The sequence below is a fragment of the Corapipo altera genome, unplaced genomic scaffold, assembly GCF_003945725.1.
Source record: "Corapipo altera isolate COAL_440 unplaced genomic scaffold, ASM394572v1 75, whole genome shotgun sequence".
Taxonomy (NCBI): Eukaryota; Metazoa; Chordata; class Aves; order Passeriformes; family Pipridae; genus Corapipo; species Corapipo altera.
The window spans coordinates 15713664-15736402 of NW_020884887.1; the positions used below are offsets into that span (position 1 = coordinate 15713664).

Sequence of the window (22739 nt, forward strand, 5' to 3'; positions counted from 1 at the left end):
CCCGCGCGCCTCGCCCAAAATGCGGGTTACCTGCCTTAAATTAGAATTGCACAGCAGCTCTGCCCCCGACTGCCTATGGCCACGGGCTGCCGCCAGGTCCCTATGGGTACACACAGTCTATAGGCACCAGCGAGTAGTGCTGCATCCTCTACGCCCCTAGCCAGCCTTCATTCATATTTATACCGCGACTAAATATTCGACCAAAGGTCGAACGCTAACTCAGATCAGCTATATTTTTAATATACGACCCTTAAAATAGACTGTTTTGTAAACTGCAAGTGTCTAAAGATGCTCAGCGCAGCTTCCCCCGGCCGTGCAGCCTCCCCCCCCAATAATAATAATGCTGCAGATTGTAGAAGGATTTGAGTCTGCAGCCAGAGAGAAAGGGATTAGGGCGAGAGCACTGGAAGTTAAATTGTGCTGCATATAAAAAATGGGCGGATTGGTCTCTAGATGAGAGCTTGGTACCACCTTCCTTTCTAAAATAAAATCTCTCTGGCATGAAGTCACAGCCTATTTCACATCCGGTTTACCCTGGGACGTATTACTACTGTCTTGGTAAAGAGAAAGCTTTTGTTGTATAGCGGCGGTCGGAATACTGGGCAGAGAAATTTGGGTGCTCAGCCCGGCGGAGCGGAGCAGCGGCGGCGATGGCCGAGGCGGAGTGAGCGGCGGAGCCGGAGCCGCGCATCCTCCGCGCCGGCGGGCGGGCACGGCGGGGCAGCGCCGGGCAGCGGCACAGGGACCCGCGCCCAGGGCTCCGGTAAGGGCGGCGAGGGGCTCGCCCCCACGACCACGCACACGGCCACTCGGACACGGGGACACACGGCCACGGGGACACACGGCCACGCACCGCACCGCTCCGGCCGCTGCCGGTGCGGGCACCGCGGCCAGGCGCGCAGGCGGCTCCTCTCCCCTCTCCGCAGGTACCGCCGGGTCGGGGGGATTTTTTTCCCTCTCCCTCCAGCTTGAAAATCCGCAGCGATCGATGGGCATTGTCATTTATCTTATTTATTTATTTTTTAGCGCGGACTGATTTCCGCCGGTCCCTCGCAGAAGGTTTTGGGGTTTGGGTTTTTCCCTCCCGCGGGCGCGGTGGGAGGGGTGGCTGCTCGGGGCAGGGGGATGCAAAGTTGAAATGCCGGGAGGAAAACAAGTCTCGATTTGCTGCTCAGAGAGAGGCAACCCTCACACCGTGAGTCAAAAATGCATCAAAATGCCCCCTTTTTAGCCCCGTTTTTGTTTTAATTTTCCCCCTTCCGCCCCCCCTTTTTTTTTCCTTTCCAGTGGGCGCTGCTGAAGCGCTCCCAGCGTGGCTCTCGCTCCCATTTTGAATGGGAGAACCGGCGCTGGTCTCTCGGGCGTTGCGGGCTGGGGGAGGCCGGGGGGCAGGGAAGCTGCTGGGCTTTAACGCTTCTCAAAGTCGTTGTTAACATTTGCTTTTTCCAGATGCGAGAAACTTTCCTTCTCCGGCATTTATAGTGCCTGCACGGTTTTATTGGGGGTGGTGTTGGGAGGAGGGGGGAGAGCGTGGAGCTCAACAGATCAAGATAGTTCAGAATAATTCACTTTCCGTTCTTCATCCCGAGGAGCCTTTTGCAAAGGCAGAAGTTGGCAGGACCGGGAGAAGGCGATTTTTGAAGCCACAGATGTTGCCTTTCCCTTTGTGAGGGGGCCGATTACAGGGCAAGTTAAGATGCAGTCTCGTCCCTGATGATCTTTATCCACGCTTTCCTGCCACATCCAGCTCCTTCCTATCCAGTTAGATTAGCTCAGCGCCATTCAATGCTTATCTGCCCATCATTTGGCTATAAACGCATTAATTATATCTCATTGCTTACATACCGCTTTGTAACGGTATTTTATTGATTTAAATCGTCCCTCAGAGTGTGCAGTGAATTGGGGTAGCTTTATTTAAAGGTACAAAAACATTTCTGTGTTGAGTCCTTCACTTCCTCAGACTCATAAAAAACCCTCCAATTCACTACGGGGGGAAAATACAGGCTTTGTATTTGCCTACCCTTATTTAATGTAATGAATCCTAAAAATCAGCTGGATTCCAGCACACATTATATTGATATGTAAAGGGACTTGCAACATCTCCCGGGCAATCAGTTGAATCTGGAACACCGATTCCACAAATACCAGCTAACTTCTTATTTTATGGTTTATTAGAAAGCAAAAGAAACTTTTTAAGTTGTGTTACTTTTTACTCAAAGGTAAACTGAGAGTAACTCCTGAAGTCTGGAGAGAGGACAGGAGATATTTGGGGAGGAGGAGAAGGCTGCTAATGCAAAAACATTTCCTAGCAGCATTCAGAGACTGATAGAGATTTAGGAGATGGTGTGTAGCTTATCAGCACATGGTTTCATTACGAACTGTGCCCTTTAGCCCAACAAAAATATTAGTGTGCCTATGTAGCAGCAAATCATAGAGTTAGAATCTGATCATTTTAGTCCTTTTCTGATGCTGGTATTTCAGGAAAGAGGAGAATTGTGTCTGTAGAAGAAAGTTGATTCCATCACATCAAAGCAAAGCTGTGGCTGTGAGGAAAGCACCGCTCTCCTCAGCCACACTACCCCACACTGACACTTTGCAAGAAGTTTGGAAGGGCTCAGCTGGTTAGGTCAAAAAAAAAACAATTCCACTTGCTTATCTGCAAATGTTATGGAGGCACCTTGTCACATTTTCAACACAGCAGGAAAAACTGAGTAAGAATTGCCACAGAATTTGGGGACAGCAGCTTTAACTCGTAATTTTTGTTAATGCTCAAGAATAATGCAAAAAGAATACACCCTTACTGCAAAATAAATCCCACCCTGAGCCTCTGGGTCTAAAAGTGAAAGATAAACAGGAGAACAGCCAAGGCCATGGGCCCTTATTCTGAATGACATGAGCTATACTGTTGTGAGCTCATTGCCTGACATCAAATTATTCTGCAGAAGTTTCCAAAATCAGACATTTTTGTTCTGTCATACCTGCTTTAATGTAGGAGATGGGATGTTGATGGTTATTTTCCTTCTAGTTTCAGAGTCCACCATGAAGAGATTCCTGGTGCTTTGTGACTGTCTCTGGGCCTGGAGCCTCCTTCTGAATGCACTGACTGAAAGAAGGTGGGGAGATATTTTTTAATGCACCAACATAATTTAGGAACCTTTAATTTAATATGGCAGCATAAGACAAACTCATGGCTGCACTACCACTTAGTGTATTGGGGGAACTTAATCTCTGTTCAAATCCCAGATAAATCTAACTAGGGGAAGTCTGAAAGAAAACTACAATTTGTTTGCATGACAACTTTTTTTTTTCAATATGGTGAAGAAAATAAAGAAAAAGCTTTCTGAAACAAATTGAAACTAAACTACCTCTTAAACACCTGTGCAACCTTTTCTACTCTTATATAATTACTACTCAGAAATACAAGTTTCTTTAGAGGGGAAAAAGTATAATTAAGGGGTTTTTATATCTCATTTAAGCACATTTAGTAACTTTATTGTCACTGCAAGCAGAGGCAAAATTTAACTTCTTTGTTGTTCAGGATTGTGTCCTAACTTAGTAATTGAATTGAAAATCTGAAGTCGACCTTCCTGCTGAAGGAAGACTGCTTGGATGGAGAAGAATCTGAAAGCTCAAAGCCCATGATAGTTATGTTGGAAAGACCATGCTGCACTTAATGTTTGTGGAATATTTGTTGAAATCATAATCTAAAAATAGCATTAGTATTAAGAACAATTTGTAATCATACAACACCTCATCAAACAATTAGTAGGTTAACTGAAGACTATAAAGCAGTTTGCAGTATGCTTGAAGTACTCTCTGTAATTCAAAATTCAGTGAAGGTGTTTAAGAAGACTCTCAGATGTATTTCTGTATTTTAAAAATATTAATGTCCTGTCAGTGATGTCACCTAATGAACAAAAAGCAGTAGAATTTTTGTATTGTCAATGGTGATCCCTCAGAGATCCCTGACTACCTTGAAGATTTCAGATAGAGTGGAGTGGGCAAAGGTTCATCTGCACAACCATTTCCTCTAAAAAACAATAAATAATGAAAGTTGGTGAGTCATTTAAGAGTTGCTGTATTGAATAAATCTGATGTTTCAGAAACAATAACTTTATTTTTATAGTATATTAAGGTGAGATTTGAGGTATTCACGAAGTACTTCCTCTGACCTAGCTGGAGAATTTTGTGAAAACATGTTTATTCTCCAGATATGCATACATGCATCTGTGTACGTATATTTATTATACTGTAATGGACATGTGTGCATTCCTAATGTGAGAATTAAAACGCATTGGACCAGTGTTTAAAAATTCGGTGGTGTGTCAGTATTGGAATGACCTGTAGATGGAGTCAGTGCACAGTTTTTTATTATACTGGGGTTTCATGTGAAAATACAGTTGCATACAGTCACTTTTTCCTCAAAATCTACACACCTTACATGAAATATATCTGGTTTTAAAGCCATTTTGTCATAGTAAGTTCTTTTGCCTTTGTTTCTGGGGTGCTGTTAATGCTTTATGATAAAAAACAATTGATGAATGACATAAAGTGTCTGTGATACAGGAAGACAGTCTTCCCATGTCACTCTTATAATAACCCCCTCTCCCAGCATTAGAACTGTTATGTGTGTTTTGAATGAAAAATCACAATCCCTCTGGAGTTACAGCCTACTCCATATGTGCACAAATGTTCAGAATCTTCCTGTTGTGACCATATGTCAGTAAAACCCAGCCCTAATGGTGCTTTTTACCTTTGCTAAAATGGTGGGAAGAACAGGTAAGGACAAACGACAAATGTGATCCCAGCATGGGAGCAGGGAGTCTGTCCCACTGTGCTGCCAGCAGGCCATCCTCCTGACACCACCTCTCAGACATACTCATTTCTTTACCACTACAATTTCTGAAGTGGTTTGAGATCCTTTTTCCACCTTAATCCTGATGACCTTCTGCTATCCTTGAGATATGTATGTACAGCAGCTCATTTGCTGACAGTGAGTGTCAACGTGAATTTAATCCAGTGAAAGGTCCTGTGTTGCAATGCTCCAGAAGGTGGATGAGGAAAAATCCTTGGAAAGATAATGCTCGCTGGAGACAGCAGGAGAACTTGTTATTTGATGATATATAAAAGGGCAAAAAACCAGTTGTGTCTGTGACTTATAATTCAGCTGTAGGTATGAACAATAAACATAAATCAACCTATTTTGCTGTGAAGTGAAATTGTATGATATGGCTAGAGGAAATTCATAGCATTTTTTAAAACTGTGAGAGATTTTGTCTTCTTCATTAGAAACAGTGATTTATATCCATTAAAACCCCCCTGAACATTGTTCTTTACAAAGTCACATCCTATGGAAATAAACCAAAAATTAGTAAAACTTCCATGGATGGCACTCCTGAAGCTAATTTAATTTTTTATTGTTACATATTCAAACATGTACTGCAAAATAAACTTGGAAGCATTTCCAGAGTACCCACATTCATGGTATCCTTCCTCCTTCTCTCTGTATTTGATGCCAGTGGAATGTATGTGTGGGATACACAATGCACGTCTGACTGATGCAGCTTACAGAAAGTCATTTCACGGGTATTTTAGTAGAACCCCATCATTTCATTAACAGTTTGTTCCTGCTGAGCAGGCTGGGCTGGTCAGGGCAGGAGGGACTGGCAGAGCCCCGAGCCCTCGTGCCCGAGCCAGAGGGCCAAGGGGCCAAAGGAGGGATCCCTTCTGTCACACCTGGGGCTGACAAAGGCTCCGGCACCGCACAGGTTCTTGGGTTCTCCAGTTCAGGAACAACAACCCAAGGTTTGGCAAAGCAGTGCTTTGCGTTGTGTTTGTCATGGGTGTTCCCAGCAGTGCAGGAGAAAATGGCCCTGGGTGAGGCCTTAGGACAGGTGTGATCTGTGATCAAGGGACTCATCTGTGACAGGGTGTTAGGGGAAGGTTTCAGATGTAAGGAGGTTGATTCTGATGTCATCTACAGCAGACAGGAACCACTAAGCCCAAGGATTTCATCCTGATTTGTATTGATGGCAGTAAGATTTTTGTAACTCAGTTCAAAGAGCTTTACTTTTATCCTTCTTCAAGTAAAATTTTAGACTTTTGGCTGAGTTAGGGATACACATTAGAGATCTGCAAGTGAAGCTTTACAGACATGAGAGATTTTCGTATCAACAGATTCGTTATGCATTTGTAAGGAAAAGATGGAAATATTCCTCCACATCTGACTGCTAAAGGAAAATGAGAAATAAAATAAAGCAAAATAATATCTAGATCTATGAAAATGCACACTCAGTCTATTTCTATATTCAAGAAGAAGATATCTCTGTGGTTTTTCAGCATTTATTTTCAGTACTTAATGTCAGTGTTCTAAATTACTATATCGTTCTTTGTATGCAAATCCTTTATAAATATTACGAATTAAACACACTATTTTTTGCTGACAAAAAAGCCTTTTCATGAGGAATACACACACATTATAGCACATATAATTAGCACATTATAAACACTAATGAGTAATGAGATAAACATGAGAGAACTGACATTTTAGTTGCTCACCATTTACAGAGGGCTGCTGATTTTCTATGCTTTAAAAAAATGTACGATTTAAGAATAAAATGTAAACATGAAAGAACCCTATAAAGCACTACAGTCTTGTTATAGGGAGGAGGTTATGTGACCATAAACCACTATAAACAAGAAGAAATGGATTTTGGAATTACTGTTTTGTAAGGTTATTGGTGGATCAGTGCTTGTCAGTGTTGACTGTTCTGTATTTCAGTTACGGACAAACCTCATCCCAGGATGAACTCAAAGACAACACCACCGTGTTCACCCGGATCCTGGACCGGCTGCTGGACGGGTACGACAACCGCCTGAGGCCGGGCCTGGGAGGTGCGTGGTGTTCTCATTGTCAAGGGTAATGTTAGATAAAATCAGTTCAAACAATGTTATTTTTCCATGGTATACTTAATTCTGCTTATATAGACACATAAAATAATGCTGATATATAATATTAATTTTTTTTCATAAAAGCCGTGCTGTCCCTGTCTTTCACATACTTGGTTTTCTCATACTTATACCCAAAAGAAGAAGAAAATGGTTCACAATTCAAGAATACCTCTGAATGGGTATTAAAACTTTAAATGTATGAAGAATAAAAAGATAATAAAATATGACCTGTGACCTCACATATGACAAGTTTATTAATCAGGCCTAAACAGCACATCTATCTATGACTATCTTCATAAGAAGATTTGGGTTTAAAAATGCAAACATCAACCTACTTTAGTCATAACAGTCTCAGAGAAGTTTGTTAGAGTGTTTTTCTACTTGGGATTTGTTTCTGTAACATTTTTTCTTCACAGATTGATAAAAATGTCTTTCTTCTGCTGCTCTTGATGCTGAATCCATAAAAACGCATAAAACCACACAGCAATTACATCCTTATAAAATCCATGTTACAAAGCCTGCTCTTTGTCAGCACCCCTATGTTCATTCTTTGATTGTTCTACTGTGACACAATCCCAAAACTGGGTCTAAAAAGCTTACTGCTTATAAACATGGAGGTTCTAAACATACAAGTACAAATGTCTTCTTCCCATGGAAAGTTGGTTTTACCTATTTCAGATGTCTTTTTTTTTTTTTTTCCTTTTGGACTCTTCAGGTGAAACAAAACAGAGCAACCCACCCCACAAAGTGTAGTTCCACAGTTTTCCTATACTCACTTCCAGAGGAACTGCGATATAATAACAAGGTTTTACATTAGTTCTTACACCATCCCCTGTGGATGAAGTGGAAGGTAATCAAGTGTAAGGTTATTCTGTGGTTTGAGGCACCATCTTGTAGCAGTTCTTGAATTGTGAGCCAAGCTCTTCAACAGTTTGACTTCACTGACTTTGAGGAATGGCTAAAGATAAAATTTTGTTTATAAAATATTAATTAACACATTTAATAATTGGTTTCTCTGTAAATCTTTGTGTGCATTTTCAGGTAATACACAACAAAATAAGGGTCACTTTTTACTTTTATCTTTATTTATACTTTTGCCTGTTTGTTTGTAAACCCTTGGTCTAGTGTAGAGATAAATGCTCCTTAGTCTTTGATTAAGGGAACTGTACAGTTCAGTCAGCTACTCTATTACAGTAAATAAACAAAGCAGAGAAGCAATAAATAAATGAAACTGTAAACTGTGTAGAGTCTGGTACATGTCTACAAGAAAAATCTGTGCATATGATGATTTCTTATAAGAGTTTTGTAGCTATTATGATTTGTTAAACAGATACCTGAAGAGCAAACAAAGGGAGATGCAGGGAGAGAATTTTCTCTCAGTCTATGGATTGCAATTCAGAGAACTAAGCACATCAGTGTCAGCTCTTCTGGCTGTGTGTTTGTACAGATGTTTCTGAATCCAGACTTCAAAGGTGCAGTCAGGAAAGGATCACCTGGTCCAGTTAAAATTGACTCCTGACAAAAAGACTGTTTAAAGTAACTGTTTCTATAGAAGGAAATGAGTGTCTTCACAAAGTTAAAAAGCCATTTGCAAGGCTGTAAAAAGCAAAACTGAGTGGAGTATGGGAAATGTGGGGTGGAGGGAAGGAAGAAAAGATGGAGCAAAGGAAGGAGAGTAGTTTCTCTAACTAAGAGTTAGAGCAGTTTAAATAATCTTTGCATTTCTCCGGTTTTGAATGGTGGTGTCTGTTCCTGCCTGTAACCAAGAACCTCAAATGTCACAAAGTTTTCCTGCTGCACAGTGCACTTGAGTTCCACAGTGTCGGGTCAGCGAGTTTGTCTGTTGTTTGTCAGCTCTGGACATTAGAACTGAGTACCACAGCTTTTAAAAACATTCCACATCCGATGAAATTGGGGGTGGTAAATTAGAAGCAGATTTACTCATTTGACTGTTGAATAATGTGTTATTCAAAAGATATAAATTATAGATTTCAAAAACTAGGGACAAACATCTAGGCAGATATTTTCAGTCCTGGTACCAATTTATAACAAAGGGTTTGCTCAGGAATTTGGAAATTCACATCTTCAAACTCTTCTTGCTGAGGTATCTAAATCTAAATATGAGCAAAGCACCTCAGGGTGACTTAGTTTTGACAGTTGATTTAGACACTTGGTATAATGGGGAAATGTATTCTGAAATGTTCCATACATAAAAATATGCAGTGAAAAATCTAAATCAATATGTCAAATGTAGCATGGGACTTGGACTTGGAAGTCCAAGTATCTTTTTCACTGAAAAACTGGAATGAATTGGGAAAGGGGTTTGATCTTGATCTTGACTCTACTCACTCAGAGGAGTAATTTCCTTCTTTTTGAAATAAACACCAGGATGTTTCTATCTCTGAAGTTTGCAAACTTCTGTTAGTGTGGTGAACAGTTTCACTGCCTGGTAGAAATACTCTGGTGAGGCAGATGAGGCACCATCTTAAAGCCAAGAACAACCTTCTGGAGAGATCTCGTTACAAAGATTCATTGTAGGAGCTATACTATAAATTCAGGGAAAAGCCAGGCTAAAAGGTAGAGCATTAAGATAATGAAAAATTCAGAGGTGCTGAATTTTTGGTCACTCTTTCAGCATCTATGGAATCAGTGCTAGATCAAAATTAACTCCTGCTTTTCCTTTTCTAAAATCTTCTTTTGAGGTATCACTTCAAAAGGAAAACTAAAAATTGCATATGCTCCATAAACAGTATGGGAATTAAAATTATTATTCATCAGATAACCCAATAAGGCCATATCTGAAATTAAATGAGTAGCTTGGAGCATTTTGCCGTTAAACAAAGAAAGAATTATTTCTCATTAACCAGAATATTAAAAAATGGAGTCGGTGACCCACGGGGAAAAATTATAGTTATTGAAAATGCTTGTTACTCAAAAAATGACGTTGCTGCTAGAATTAAGCTGATTCTTTTTAAAAGAAGAATGCAGCACCACGTTATGCATTGGCACATTTGCACCTTTTATCAATAATTATTGATACAAATTATGCTATTTAGTTGTTTGCCACCTTCATATGTGGGCATAGTCACTTAGTCAGACATTGCTAGGAAATAGCATCTGTTGTAATCATCCATAAACATGGACAAATAGTTACATTTAGTTATTTATGCATGGAAAATAGAACTCTCAAAATGAATGCAAAAATGTTGTGAATCATACTAGAGGACATCTATTAACTCTATGAGAGGATAATCATTTACGAAAAGCAAGGAGGAGGAATTGCAGAGAGTAACATATTGAAGCTGAAAAAGAGGAAATCATGTTAGACATTAAGGTAAAAAATAGACAGTGCAGTCATTGAGGTAACAGCATGATTTTCTGTGGGAACTATCTGGACCCTAGAACTAGAGGTGATCAAAAATAGGCTAAATAATAAAGATGCTGATCTCTATTCAAATACACAGTCCTGAAGAAAATAAAGGATCAAATAGTGCCAGGAGGGAATGAAATAAGGAGAAAATTCACCTCAGTGTTTGGTGGCCTCTACCAGTAATGCACTGTGTCTAGAGTGGGAGTTAAAAGAATTGAAAAGCAGTGAAAAATGGTGGGAAAAATCAGTTCCTCAGATAAATGGATAGGCCATTCCCTTTTGTTCTGGGTTGTCTTCATGTGGGACAAAGGGATGGTCCCTGGGATGCCACCACAGCAGGTCTGAGGTGCCACAGTGGAGAGAGGGAAGACTTGCACAGGGCAGGTTGTGTTCGATGATGGGATTCATCAACACAAGATCAGGTGCAGCTACAGATTTTCTAAGACTAGCACCTTTGCATGGCACACCTCCCCTCCCTAAAACTAAAGGATATCACATGGTCTGTGACCTTTTAAATTAGAGTAATTGTAAATGTGGTTTATCCCTTCGAGAGGGATTTTGTAGTAGAAAGGTTAATACAGAACTGAGAAGAACAACGGTGCGTTTGATCTGACAGACGAGAATCTTCCCGAATTAAAATGCTTTTGTTGGGTCAAATGCCCAACAATAGATCATTTCAAGTAGATTATAAACATTACTTCAGTAGTGAACAGAATTACACTCATTTTATGCTATCGGTAGAACGTATTTGTTGACGTCTCCTGTGTGATGTTCATCAGAATTGAGTGTGACTGTCCTTAAGTGCAGCATCAGTCAATCTCAGGCAATTCATTAGTTCCACAGAGTGGAAGGGATGGGAAAATAAACCTCACAGTATTATGTTAATTATGTTTTAAAAATCAGTTTTATAAGAACATTATCTATAAACACAATAAAGTTACCTCTTAGTTATTGAGATCCCAGTGGAAATTGCTGGATTTTAATGTACTGAGGTTACATAAAGTTTAGAGAAAATATGGTTTTGGTCTGTATGTGTCATAAAGGAGTTAAACCTAAATGATTCTACTCTAAATGAAAAGACAGTCCTATACCTCACCCCTACACATCATTCTGTAAGTAAAGAAGGGCTAGATGCTACACTTAACTCTCTAAAAACTGAAAGGGCTGATTTTGGTCTTTTTTTTCCACTCTTAGGCACCACATCGATGTAAAGACAATTGTAAAAAGCCTTAGAAAACCTTAGGAAAATTGATTTAATACAACAGTAGGGAGACAGGGAGGATATGAGCACTGAGCTGATAATTGGTGGGTGAAGAGCTGCCACGACACTGCACAGCTCCCAGGAAACCCTTTCCAGCAGCACAGACTTTACAGCTGGGCAGTCACAGCACAGCTCACCCTTCTCCCTTTTGCTCCCTACTCAACAAAAGCAGCAGCACAAAATTCTTAGGAGTGTATTTGTTGTGGTTCTTTGATAAAAATACTTCACAGAATGCAGCTGGGATGATTAGTTTACATGACTTTCTTTAGCAGTAACAGCACACACTATCCAGTATCTGAATTCCTTTCAATCAAAACCACAGGAAAAGTCTCCTCCATACAGACAATTATAGCCCACACTTACACAAGGCGTGCAGGAGGAACAAGTGCATTACCAAAACGGTGGAACTGATGTAAACCACCAAAATATGCAATTCAAATCAGCCTTGTGCTCAAATACTAGCGGGTCATAAAGGGAAACAGTCAATGTATAGTCTCTTATGATAAATGAACTTAAATCCTGCTGTTTAAATAAATCTGTATTTCTTATTTTGTTCTCAATTTGTAATCAGATCACCATTCTAGCAATAATGAGATCCCTGGGAGTTTAAATCAAAATATTTCTTGTTACTAATTTTGAGAGTTGACGTTAGTCTGGCATCATTAGCACAGTGTTTGTAAACAGGGAGATGACAGGAGTTGGTGCTGACTGGTGCTGTCAGGGCTGGGTGTGGATCAGGTGCCTGAGGCTGTTGCAGAGTGTCTGGGGGGGTACTCGGGTGCTGTTTTGCTGATCAGTAACTACTTGGACCCTGTGGTTGCCGTACAGTAAAACCAGTAAGTCATTAATCATTTCCTAGGGGTTTTTTCCTGGAATTGTTACATGTTCTACAGATATCCTTACATTACTTAGTCCTCGTTCATGAAGCAGATGTCATAGTCAGGATTCGTGGTTAATGTGCCTTTAGAACTGATGGATTTATCTGCAGCAGTCCAATCAGCTCCTGGCCTGAGCTTGTTCTGTTCAGTGACTTAGACTTTTGAATATAGCTCAGCATTCTGAGCACTGGAAACACGATTTAAGCTTTCCCATGGTAATCAAGCTGCAAACTGATCATAGGTAACCTTGATTCTAAATATATATCCCAACTGTATGAGTAAACACATGTCCTGTGCAGGAGTGACTCACAACTTCTGAAGCTCTTAACAAAGCACAGTTGAATCATCTAATTAGTAAAACAGTAAACAAAGTTTTCAAAACTTCCATATGGCTTTGGAGGGACTAAACTTTCTCTGTGTGTACATACACTCTTTTTCATCACTCTTGAAAATGAGCTACCTGCCAAAGAAAAAAAAAATCGATGGTGTGTACACTGATTTTATCTGCATTTGAAGTGATCTGGGATTAGGTGCACTGCAAAAGTGAAATCAGTGTGAAGATAACACAATCTTGTTTGAGTTCACAATCTAAATTTTCTATTACTACTTATTATTTGCATGTTACTTAAATTATTTTCAACGTTATACAGAAACAAATTATTTTTCCAATCCCTTGGAAATCTTCCTCCTTAGTGACAAATTCTTTAATTTCCATTTTGTGGTATTCAAGTGATTTCCTTAAGCCTCAACATCAGCTACTATGACCACACTTCTCCCAAAGCCAGAACTCAGGACACCACGACATAATGTGCTACTGGTTCAAAGAGTGTATTCTGTGTCTGTGCAAGGGAAACCAGAGAACTGAATTATATTGAACAGAGTCTTGCTCAGAGCTAGTACTCTTAAAAGGATCATCATTTTGAGCCTGAAGAGCTTCTAGAATCTTCTGATTATGCCAGTGGAAGTGCCTGAGTGGAAAGGAGATGGAGGGATGGGGAGTCAGGATGAAAGATCTTTAAAAGAGTCATTTGAGGTTCACTATTCAAAATGTAAAAAAGGCTTATAGATTTCAAGATGGTATTAGTTTCTCAGTCTTAAGAAAAGGCAATTCAGTAGCTGGAGTCCATTCAGCAATGTTTCACTGGACCCTGTGAAATCTCCATTCTTTTTCTGCCATTTGTTTCATACCTGACCACAGCTTCTTGAACTTTTGTGATACTGATGGGCTGAAGGCCAGGATACATTCCTTCCAAGCCAAGTAATTTCAGACCAACCATATCCTTCTTTCAGTTATGAAACGCTAAATTCTCACCATGAACTTCTTTAAATCCAGAGCCAATTAGATGTCAAGAAAATATGGAAATTTCTTTAAGTCAGTTGAAAGGCTTGTAAACAGTAATAAGGTCACATATTATTTAACTGGACACGCAAGGAGGAGATTTCACCTCTCCAGTGCTTTTGCCTGTGATCACTGCACTTTTTACATTTCTTGGTCACACAGCTAAAGAATGAAAATAATATTAAGCAATTCAGCCACATCATAGCATTTTACTTTCTGTGATTATGAATAATACATTGGGAATTTCATCCTTTAACTATTTTACTGAGTCCTGAAGATTACTTTCAATACCACCTAATTTTTCCATTAACTTATTAACTGAATACATGTAATTTGCTGTATTCCTAGACTGACAGTAGAATCAAATCAAGTATTTTACTGTCTCAAAAAAGTGAGAGTTATTTCAGAAATTGTATCTCTCCTTCCATATTGGAAATTTCTACCCAAATCCCCACACTGGCTTGTCCAGCCCCACGGGAAATGTCTCCAGACTCCCGTCCCGGTGGGATTGGCTCACTCCACACGGTTGGATTGGTGCCTCCAGGAGGTGTCACTCCCTGCAGCTCTATTTCAGTCCCCAGGGTGATTTTGCTCTGTGCCACCCTGGGGAATGCTTTGTTCTGAGTGCCCAGCACACACCAGTATGAAGGGCCCGATCCTGTGGCAGGAAGGGGAGGTCAAGCCCGGCTGTTTCTCAGAGTGGCTTTTCCCAGTCCATCTGCACGAGGCAGACGTTGGGCTCTTTCTGGACATCAGCACCATTTTAGGTGTCTCAGACTCAGCACTCGTGACCACTAAAATCCCTGGTTTCCTCTGAATTGATCAAGGGTATTGTGCCATGGAGCAAATTTACAACCTGAAGATCACAGAGAAGTCCAGCTTTGTGATACAGCCTATATATATAATCTGTGTTATGTACATTATAGAGTTCTGAATTATTATTTATACTAATCTCTCATTGAGGCCTATAGAGCAAATTTATGAGCAGAGGGCTCACTTCCAGAAAATGTTTACACAGATATTTCAGTATAGAAATTGTATCTGATGTTTCCTTGGAAAAGTTTTAGCTCCTATTTGTTTATTGCAGTAAAGGGTAATGCAGCCATTTCTAACTCATATCAATAAAGTATCTTTTGTGGTTTTGTACACCATAATGTATTCTCTTTTTTTCTTCTATGTTCCTGTGTCTCAATACAAAACACATAACTCATAAGCCCCAGGTTAATTATTAGAGACCTTGCTTTAGCTTGCCCAGAAACCAGTGAGTACCCCATGAGACTTTGGAGTACTGTGTACAATATTCAGCACTGTTTACAGAAGATTTATCAGTCAAAGAGTGAAAAAATTTCCACAACAATGGAACTGTGGCTTCTGTACTGTGGCATCACAAGCTGTTTCTCAAAAAGTTCTGTGGAAACACTGTAATAAAAAAATTGTTGCTGACAATATTGACTGTGAAATTACATCTAGAAGCAGTAAATTACAAGGACCATATTGTAGACCAATTTTAGAACGGCTAATCAAAGCCAATAATTTTTCTATTCGTTGTGAGAATTGGTAGTGGTTGGATCTAATGAAGGCTGTTGATAGACACTCACTGTCCTAATTTCCTGCTTCATCAGAGCGAGTAACCGAAGTGAAGACTGACATCTTCGTCACCAGCTTTGGGCCTGTTTCAGACCATGACATGGTAAGTGACGGTCTATATTTCTACAGCACTCAGTTTCTCTTGTCTTTTTAATTTGGAGGATGAAAGATCTATGCAATAACTTATTTACCCCTTTTAAGACTGGGCTTTCCTAAAGCCCTTGATCCGAAAATGCTCAACTTTTGTGTGCCACCACTGCTGCTGGCTGGGACTGCATTGAAGTGCCTTGAAATTAGCAGCTTTGGTAACTTTAATGATGTGTTTTAACAGACTTTCTATTTGCTACATAATATATCATGAAATGCATTAGGGCTTGGATCCATATTCTTCTGAGACTGGTTGCTCGGGTCCTTGCTGGCACACCACTGATCCGATTTGCTAAGAAAGATCATCATCTTAAAACCAATTAACACTTATGCCTACAGTGTGACATCTGTACAGTCTAACCTGTATTTTTATATTAAAAGCTACTGATCAATGGGAAGTGACTTTCCTAGATCTTGGCTGCTGAAAGAGAAGAGAAGATTAATGAGAGAATTAGTGTCACTTCTTTATGGAATGAATATTAAAATCAAATTGCTAGATAACTGCAGGGGATGGAGAAGTTCAGAAAACTGAATGAAGATGTTGTGAGCCCTGGTCTTAAGAGATATTAAAAGTTGTGTCGAAATACGGATAAAGTACTTAAAATTTTGCACCAGGAGGTTGCTATTGACAGGGAAGGTGTGGTCTGCAGCCACCAGTTACTGCTGGAATCTTGTATGAGTGTGAAAGCTGGAAACATCCTCATTAATTTAAATGAAGAAATTAAAAAAGTTCAGCCTTGTAGCTGGCTACATTTAGCTTAACACATTCACCTAAAAAAAAATTAAAAGAAAAACAGAGCAAAAATTATTTTACAGGAAAGGAAACAAGTTCCATTTCTTACTGCAAAATTATCACTAGTTTGATTTGAACTAAAACTATAGACTTTAAACACCTTAAACACCAGGTTATTACAAGTTTCTAACTACTCAAAGCAATGTTAAGGAATGGAATAAAAGAGAAAGTAACTTTTAAAAGGTAGTTTATTTTTTTAAGAGAACTTTATGAAAAGACACCGTTTTCTTGATTGCTTGGAAAATAGCTGTTGTCAAGTTTTGGAGAAAACTACAGTCAAATTTGTAATTGCAACTGATGTCATGATATTTAAGTGAGAAAGAATAGCTTGGGCAGCACAGTTCTTGACCAGTCATTCTCCTTAGACCTACAACAGAAGGGTAATACAGGAGATGGTGCTCTGCCTCCTCAGCACATATATACAGGACTGTATATATCATAAAGAACAATTTAAAAAGTTCAGTCAATGACTTCTGCTTTTCTGGTCTGTGATAATCTTGTGAAATTACAACATCTACTTATTACTCTAAATTATACATTAAAAGAGAAGGAATTCCTTTGATTAGAGATTGGTAGAAACCATTGATATCCACTTCTTATATTCTGGTAATTGGTTCAGTCTCAATGTAGGGAACCAGTGGACAAACTGAAAACTTCCAACATAGGCACGTGACTGAAATATATATTTTAAAAAAATTAATAGTCTTGGAATACTTGCAACTGTAGCAGCTGCAGTTCGTGAGTGATCTGAGATTGCTCCAGTTTTGCAGAGACTTGTCTTCTTGGGACAAGTCTGTTTTTAATGTCCTGAAGATTAAGGTAATTTAAAGTATTGTGTCATATATGCTTGTGGGAGATGAACAGAAAAGGTGATGGATATATGCAGGGGAATGTACTCTTTGTATGTTTTGCATAAGCCAGCTGGTTAAGCTATTGTTTCCTTTGTTGAATCAGATTTACTAGAAAACTCTACTAATGAATGGCAATCTAACAAACAAATAAACACGGGTGCTTTCCTACTTGCAGACACAGATTTAGAGTAACTGATAGCCCTGCTGAATTACTTGGGAATATTTGATCTTTTTACATCAGCACCTACTTTGTAGTTTCAGGTGATTTGATTAAGTAGAAGGTAAAGCCAATTTAACATTCCTAGGACAAACTGGTATTTATATGGGATTTGGGTTTTAAAGAGTAAAATGCAGAAGCTAAAAATCGTCTTCCAGAATTAGGAATAAGTACATTTGAAAAAGAATTATTGACTTCAGCTATAATTCGGTACATGAATTATTGTAGCATAAGGGATTACTACCTACAAAAAATCTCAAAAATAATTAAGACCCATACAACATTGGCTCTTGTTTGTCAGTCAGTTAAACAGCAGAAAGAATTCATCAGTCTCTTAATAAAGTGTGTGACCAAGAAACACAGAGGCAGGTGTTCATATGTTTCGAGAACTAAAGAATTCACAGAAAAGTATTTAGTGTAAAACTCCTACTCACCTCCCGTGAAAAGGAACGCGTGTGCAGCCTACTCATGTGGAATCTTTTGCTTAAGGAACTAAGTGTGAAATCAGAGACAGAGAGAGAAAGATAAAATGAAGAGCTTACCAGAATATAAAGTTTATATTAATTTCAACATAAATTTGGTGCCAAGTCCTCTGTGCCTACTTCAGTTGGTTGTAGACACCATCCTTGGAGGCTGCTCCAGGTTTGCTGGAGTGAGCAGGTTCATGGGCAGTGCAGCCCCTTCCTGGCCCTTTGCTCACCGGGAGCAGCTGCTTTGGCACCGAGGGGCCCCTGTGGGAGCCCAGGAGTGCTGAGCCCAGGAGTGCTGAGCCCAGGAGTGCTGGGCCTGGCACTGAGCTGTTCCAGCTGACAGGGTGTGTTATGAAAGCACAGCCCCAGCGAGCACAGCCGGGCCATCTGTGTGCAGGAATCCAAAGGCGCTCGCACAGTCGCTCCATAGCTCAGGGAGTACAGGGTGTTTCTACCCACTCCCAGCACTCTTTTAAGAGCAGCATACACATAACCTGTTATTCTATAAAGAGAATGTCTTGGCTTGTTCTTGTGAATAAAGTTACACGGGAGAAGAGCATTTTAAAAATAAAATCATCTTTTTTTGGAAGAACTTTGCAGGTTTTTAGGCATGTTCAGTGGATTGAACTGATCAACAGATATCTGGCTATTCTCACGCTACTGACATTTTTTTGAAATTTTTGACATATATTATTTGAAATAAGAAGCATTTTAAAATTAACTTTTTCATAAAGACAGAATAACTTTTTTTTTTTAGTAAACCTTTATTCCCACTTCTTCTGTACTGTAAGCTTTTCAGGAATGATTATCTATCTTAGTACCTTCCTGTACAGCACCTCATGTAGGCCACAGAGTGGTCTACCCTGTGAATAAACAATCTCCACGGAGAGACATTAGATGGGTAAATTAGAGAACATTTAAGTCAAAGTGTTATAAATATTCAATACTGTATAATTTATGGCAAGTGCAGATAGGATTCTCTTTTTTTTACCTTTACACTATGGAATGAAGAGTCTCCAGTGTGAAGAATTTATTTGGAATTTCACCTCACTCATATGTTTGCACATAGGCCACTGCTCTCACGCATGGTTTAGAGAAAATCCTTCGGTTCCCTTGCTCTGTATGCCCCTCTTCTGCAGAAGAAAGCCCTAAGCAGAGCATCTGATGACTGTTAAAGATCAGCTGTCTGTCAGAATTCATTTAAAAGGAATTAGTGTCCATGCTAAAGTGGGTAGTGAAAGCTGAAGAACTGAGATATCTCAGCCAAAAGAAATTCACCCTATATGGTTAAATAGTCTGGGATAGAGAAAGATTCAATCTGTTCCAGGCATGACCTGTCAGCTACGTTTTAATTGAATTTTATCTTATGCTGTAAGGTCCCTTATCAAATATCTCAGACTCCTTGTTCTTTTCCAGCATAAGAACCTTGTGTTCATATAAAGTGAAGAACCAGACTCCCTTCTCTCAACCTGTACAACCTCCCACTCACCTCCTTCCTCACACTTGAAAGAGAAAAGGGAATGGCTGATGTCACCTTCTGGGCATGTCTTTTACCTTTCCCATGTGTGTAGGAGGAAATTTTTTTTGATGCTAGTAAAACATGGAGGAAATCCAATATTTTAATGACAGATACTGTCTTTTATACCTCCTTCTCTCCTACTCTGCTGCATACCTGGGACAATATTTTGCTCACAATTCAACCTAAGGCCATGACCAAGCAAAATTCTGAAGCAAGAAATTGTTTGCAAGTGCACAACTGCTGCCAGTGAAGCTGAACAAATTCAGGCTTCAGCAGTTCACTGAGCACGTGATTAATAAAATGGATATACAATTAAGTATGCACCAAAAGGATTCACAGGTCTGGTATGTAAATAAAATAAAATAAAATTTAAAAAACCCCACCAAACCAAACAAGCCCAAAGTAAGAACACCCCATGGAACTACAACATTTCCATGTCAACAAGAAATTTATTCAAGCATTTCATGCCCTAAAAGATGGAGAAGCACATTACCCGTAAGAATCACCATTCTTTCCTGCAAATAGTTGCACAAGGAATAAACAGCTCACAAGTGCTTAACATTGTATGGAATGTTGCTGTTTGTTAAAAGAAAAAACCAGAAATTTAAGGGAGTTTTCCTTACAGCTGTGTGTGCCCTCACACACACGAGTGTTCCTTAGAGCTCTGTGTGCCTTCCCACAGTTTTCCCTACAGCTCGAGGTGCCCTCACACACAGGACTTTTCTCTGTTTCAGGATTTGCCATCTCCATTGGCAGGAGAGCTCAGGAAAGGTTCAGTTTTTCAGCCAAAAGATTTTCATTCAGGGTATTTGGATGACTACTTTTCATGTTTATCACGATAGCACAGCCATGAAGGATGGAAGGGGCAGGACAATCCCATACTGAACTTCCATTTCAGAATGGAATACCATACTATACTGCATCCACAGCAGCGCTTCATATTTTCACCCGACATACATCTATATTTCATATTCCAACATCTGTTTCTTAATTTCACCCTCTCCCTCTTGACTTTGTTCCTTTTGCTTTGTAACAAATATTTCTTTCATTTCCTGGTGAGTGTTGGTTATTTTGACTCTCCCCACGTCCCGTCAGCCACTGCTCCTCCTCCCCACTGGCCCAGTCCCTGTGTAACCAAGCTGAGTCTTGGCCCAAAGCTGTCCTCAGCTTGTGCTCTCTGCAGTCCAGCCGTTCAGCCCAACAAACCATCCCACATCTCATCATTCAGACCTCACAATTATAGTGACCTGTGAACTTTTTGCAGGTTGATTACATGTTTTATGCTAATGAGACAGAACAAAAGTGGTAAGACCCTGTCTCAGTGGGCTTGTTTTGTTTTGACACATCCTTCCTGTGCCACACAGACTGGCCACCCATCTGCAGCTGCAATGACAGTTCTAGGGCAGGTGAAGAACAAGGGAGAAAAGGGTGAATTATTTTGGTTTTGCTCTATTATATCTCAAACTCTTGTGTAACTTTTAAAATATTATTCTTCTTAACATTTATTCTGTTGAACACAGTAATGATATTGTAACTGTTTAATAACCAGCTTCTGGTACATTGTAAGTAACACAGGGAATAAATGTTCTGATAATTACTAATTCTGTTAATAGTCATCTTGCTTCTAGGGAAGGTAAGAACGTACTCCTCAAGTTCTCATATTGGAACATATGACATCACGTGTGTTTCCCTTTTTTCCTAATTGCTGTAGGAATACACCATAGATGTATTTTTCCGCCAAAGCTGGAAAGATGAGAGATTAAAATTCAAAGGACCTATGACTGTTCTTCGGTTAAATAATTTAATGGCCAGCAAAATTTGGACTCCTGATACCTTTTTCCACAATGGAAAGAAGTCAGTGGCTCATAACATGACGATGCCAAATAAACTATTACGAATTACAGAGGATGGGACATTGCTATACACAATGAGGTGAGCCCTAAAATGTTACGTCTTTCATTTGGTTTGCCAATTTAACTTGTGAAAGCAGATTTTCCAGACAGAAAACAGGTTCCTTTTGAAGCATAATTTGAGTCCTGCTTAGTAATCATTTTGGAATAATGGACCAACTGAGCATTTACAGTGCTTATTTTTTCCTCTCCTCCTGTGTACAGTCCCTGGATGTGTCCTAATGCTTGATTTTAAAAAGGTTCTTATAGTATTAAGAATCCATCAGTTTGCAGAGGACCTTAATTTGGTGTTGCTTTCAAGGACTCCATCAGCAAGTATAATAAAGCCTGAAAGTTTACTATAATCTGTACTCTGAGATTGTGTTCAAGGGTCTTTAATCTTTTGATCCTATAGGAAGCAGATTCTAAGAACTAACAGATGCACACAGAATTCATTGCCCATTCTTAATATTTCTTGTGCTTGGGAATACAAAGCATGACAGTCTAAAAATAGACATTTCTCATTCCTTTCATTAGAAGAAAAACAATTGATTAAAGCATTTGGAAAGTTAGGAGAAAAAATTATTTTTGTGCTGGAATCAATCTTACTGGAAAGACATCACTCTCTTCATGAATAACTGAACTTTAGCTACCCAGTTGTCAGAGGAGTTAAATAAATCCTTTTGAAATAATGATTATATACATTCTGGATTAAAAGACTACAAATTAAAGATGAAAAAAAATCGGTATATTGTCTCTACGGAGCTGCACATCCCTTCTTTGTGTCTCTCATGGAATCAAACAAGGTCTAAAGGGATTCTGTTGACTTCAACTTAAGATGGATAGCTTAGTGCATAGGTGAACACTCAATTTTCTTTTAGCTATTTTGAAGATGTTTTTAAAATCAGTACAAGCATTTGGAGAAAACAAAGTCTCCAGGTTTTTGGATGTTCATTTATTGTACAACATCTTTCAAGACCGCCTAGGCTGAAGTAGAACTGCTTGGCTGGTAGTTACACAAGTCTAGATCAATTTTGCTTGTCTTTCTAAATGCTTGGCTGTTAGGGATTTAATCCACAGGAACACTGTCTTAGGAGCACATTGTTCTCGTCTCTTTTTTTGACCATAACCATTTCTATTTCCTCCCCTTTGCAAGTGCCTTAATGCAATCTTCTGCCTACTATTCAAGTATTACTATTCATTCCTTGCTGATGTGTGGTATGTGACTGTTTCCAGTTTATTCAATCTCTTTTATTGAGAAACGTGTTTGCACTCGAGCTGATATCAATGAAGTGATTTCAGCAAATGCCTGAGCACCCAGAGCGGCCAATTGCAGGCTGGCAGCGAGGCAGCGATCGCAGGTGCTGACAGACTTTAACCCTCCCTGCTGAGCAGCCGGAGCTGTCTCTGTGCTGCCGAAAGGGGCAGAGCCAGTCCCGCTGTGTGTGAGCAGCCGGAGCTGTCTCT

At 39.6% G+C, this 22739-nt stretch overlaps 1 protein-coding gene across 2 annotated transcripts in view; it reads left to right on the forward strand.

Moving 5' to 3' along the window:
* Positions 1 to 425: 425 nt before the first annotated feature.
* The window catches only part of GABRA1 (gamma-aminobutyric acid type A receptor alpha1 subunit), a 42118-nt gene continuing 19804 nt past the window's right edge, over positions 426 to 22739 (forward strand). The window contains exons 1-5 of one of the 2 annotated variants that reach the window (XM_027643268.1): positions 426 to 763; positions 3026 to 3113; positions 6782 to 6894; positions 15422 to 15489; positions 21095 to 21315. In XM_027643268.1, the coding sequence (XP_027499069.1) occupies positions 3040 to 3113; positions 6782 to 6894; positions 15422 to 15489; positions 21095 to 21315 (476 nt within the window). In that variant the 5' untranslated portion in view covers positions 426 to 763; positions 3026 to 3039. Of the gene's footprint in view, positions 764 to 1589; positions 1687 to 3025; positions 3114 to 6781; positions 6895 to 15421; positions 15490 to 21094; positions 21316 to 22739 lie in introns of those variants that run through there. The other variant, XM_027643269.1, reaches the window with a different exon arrangement.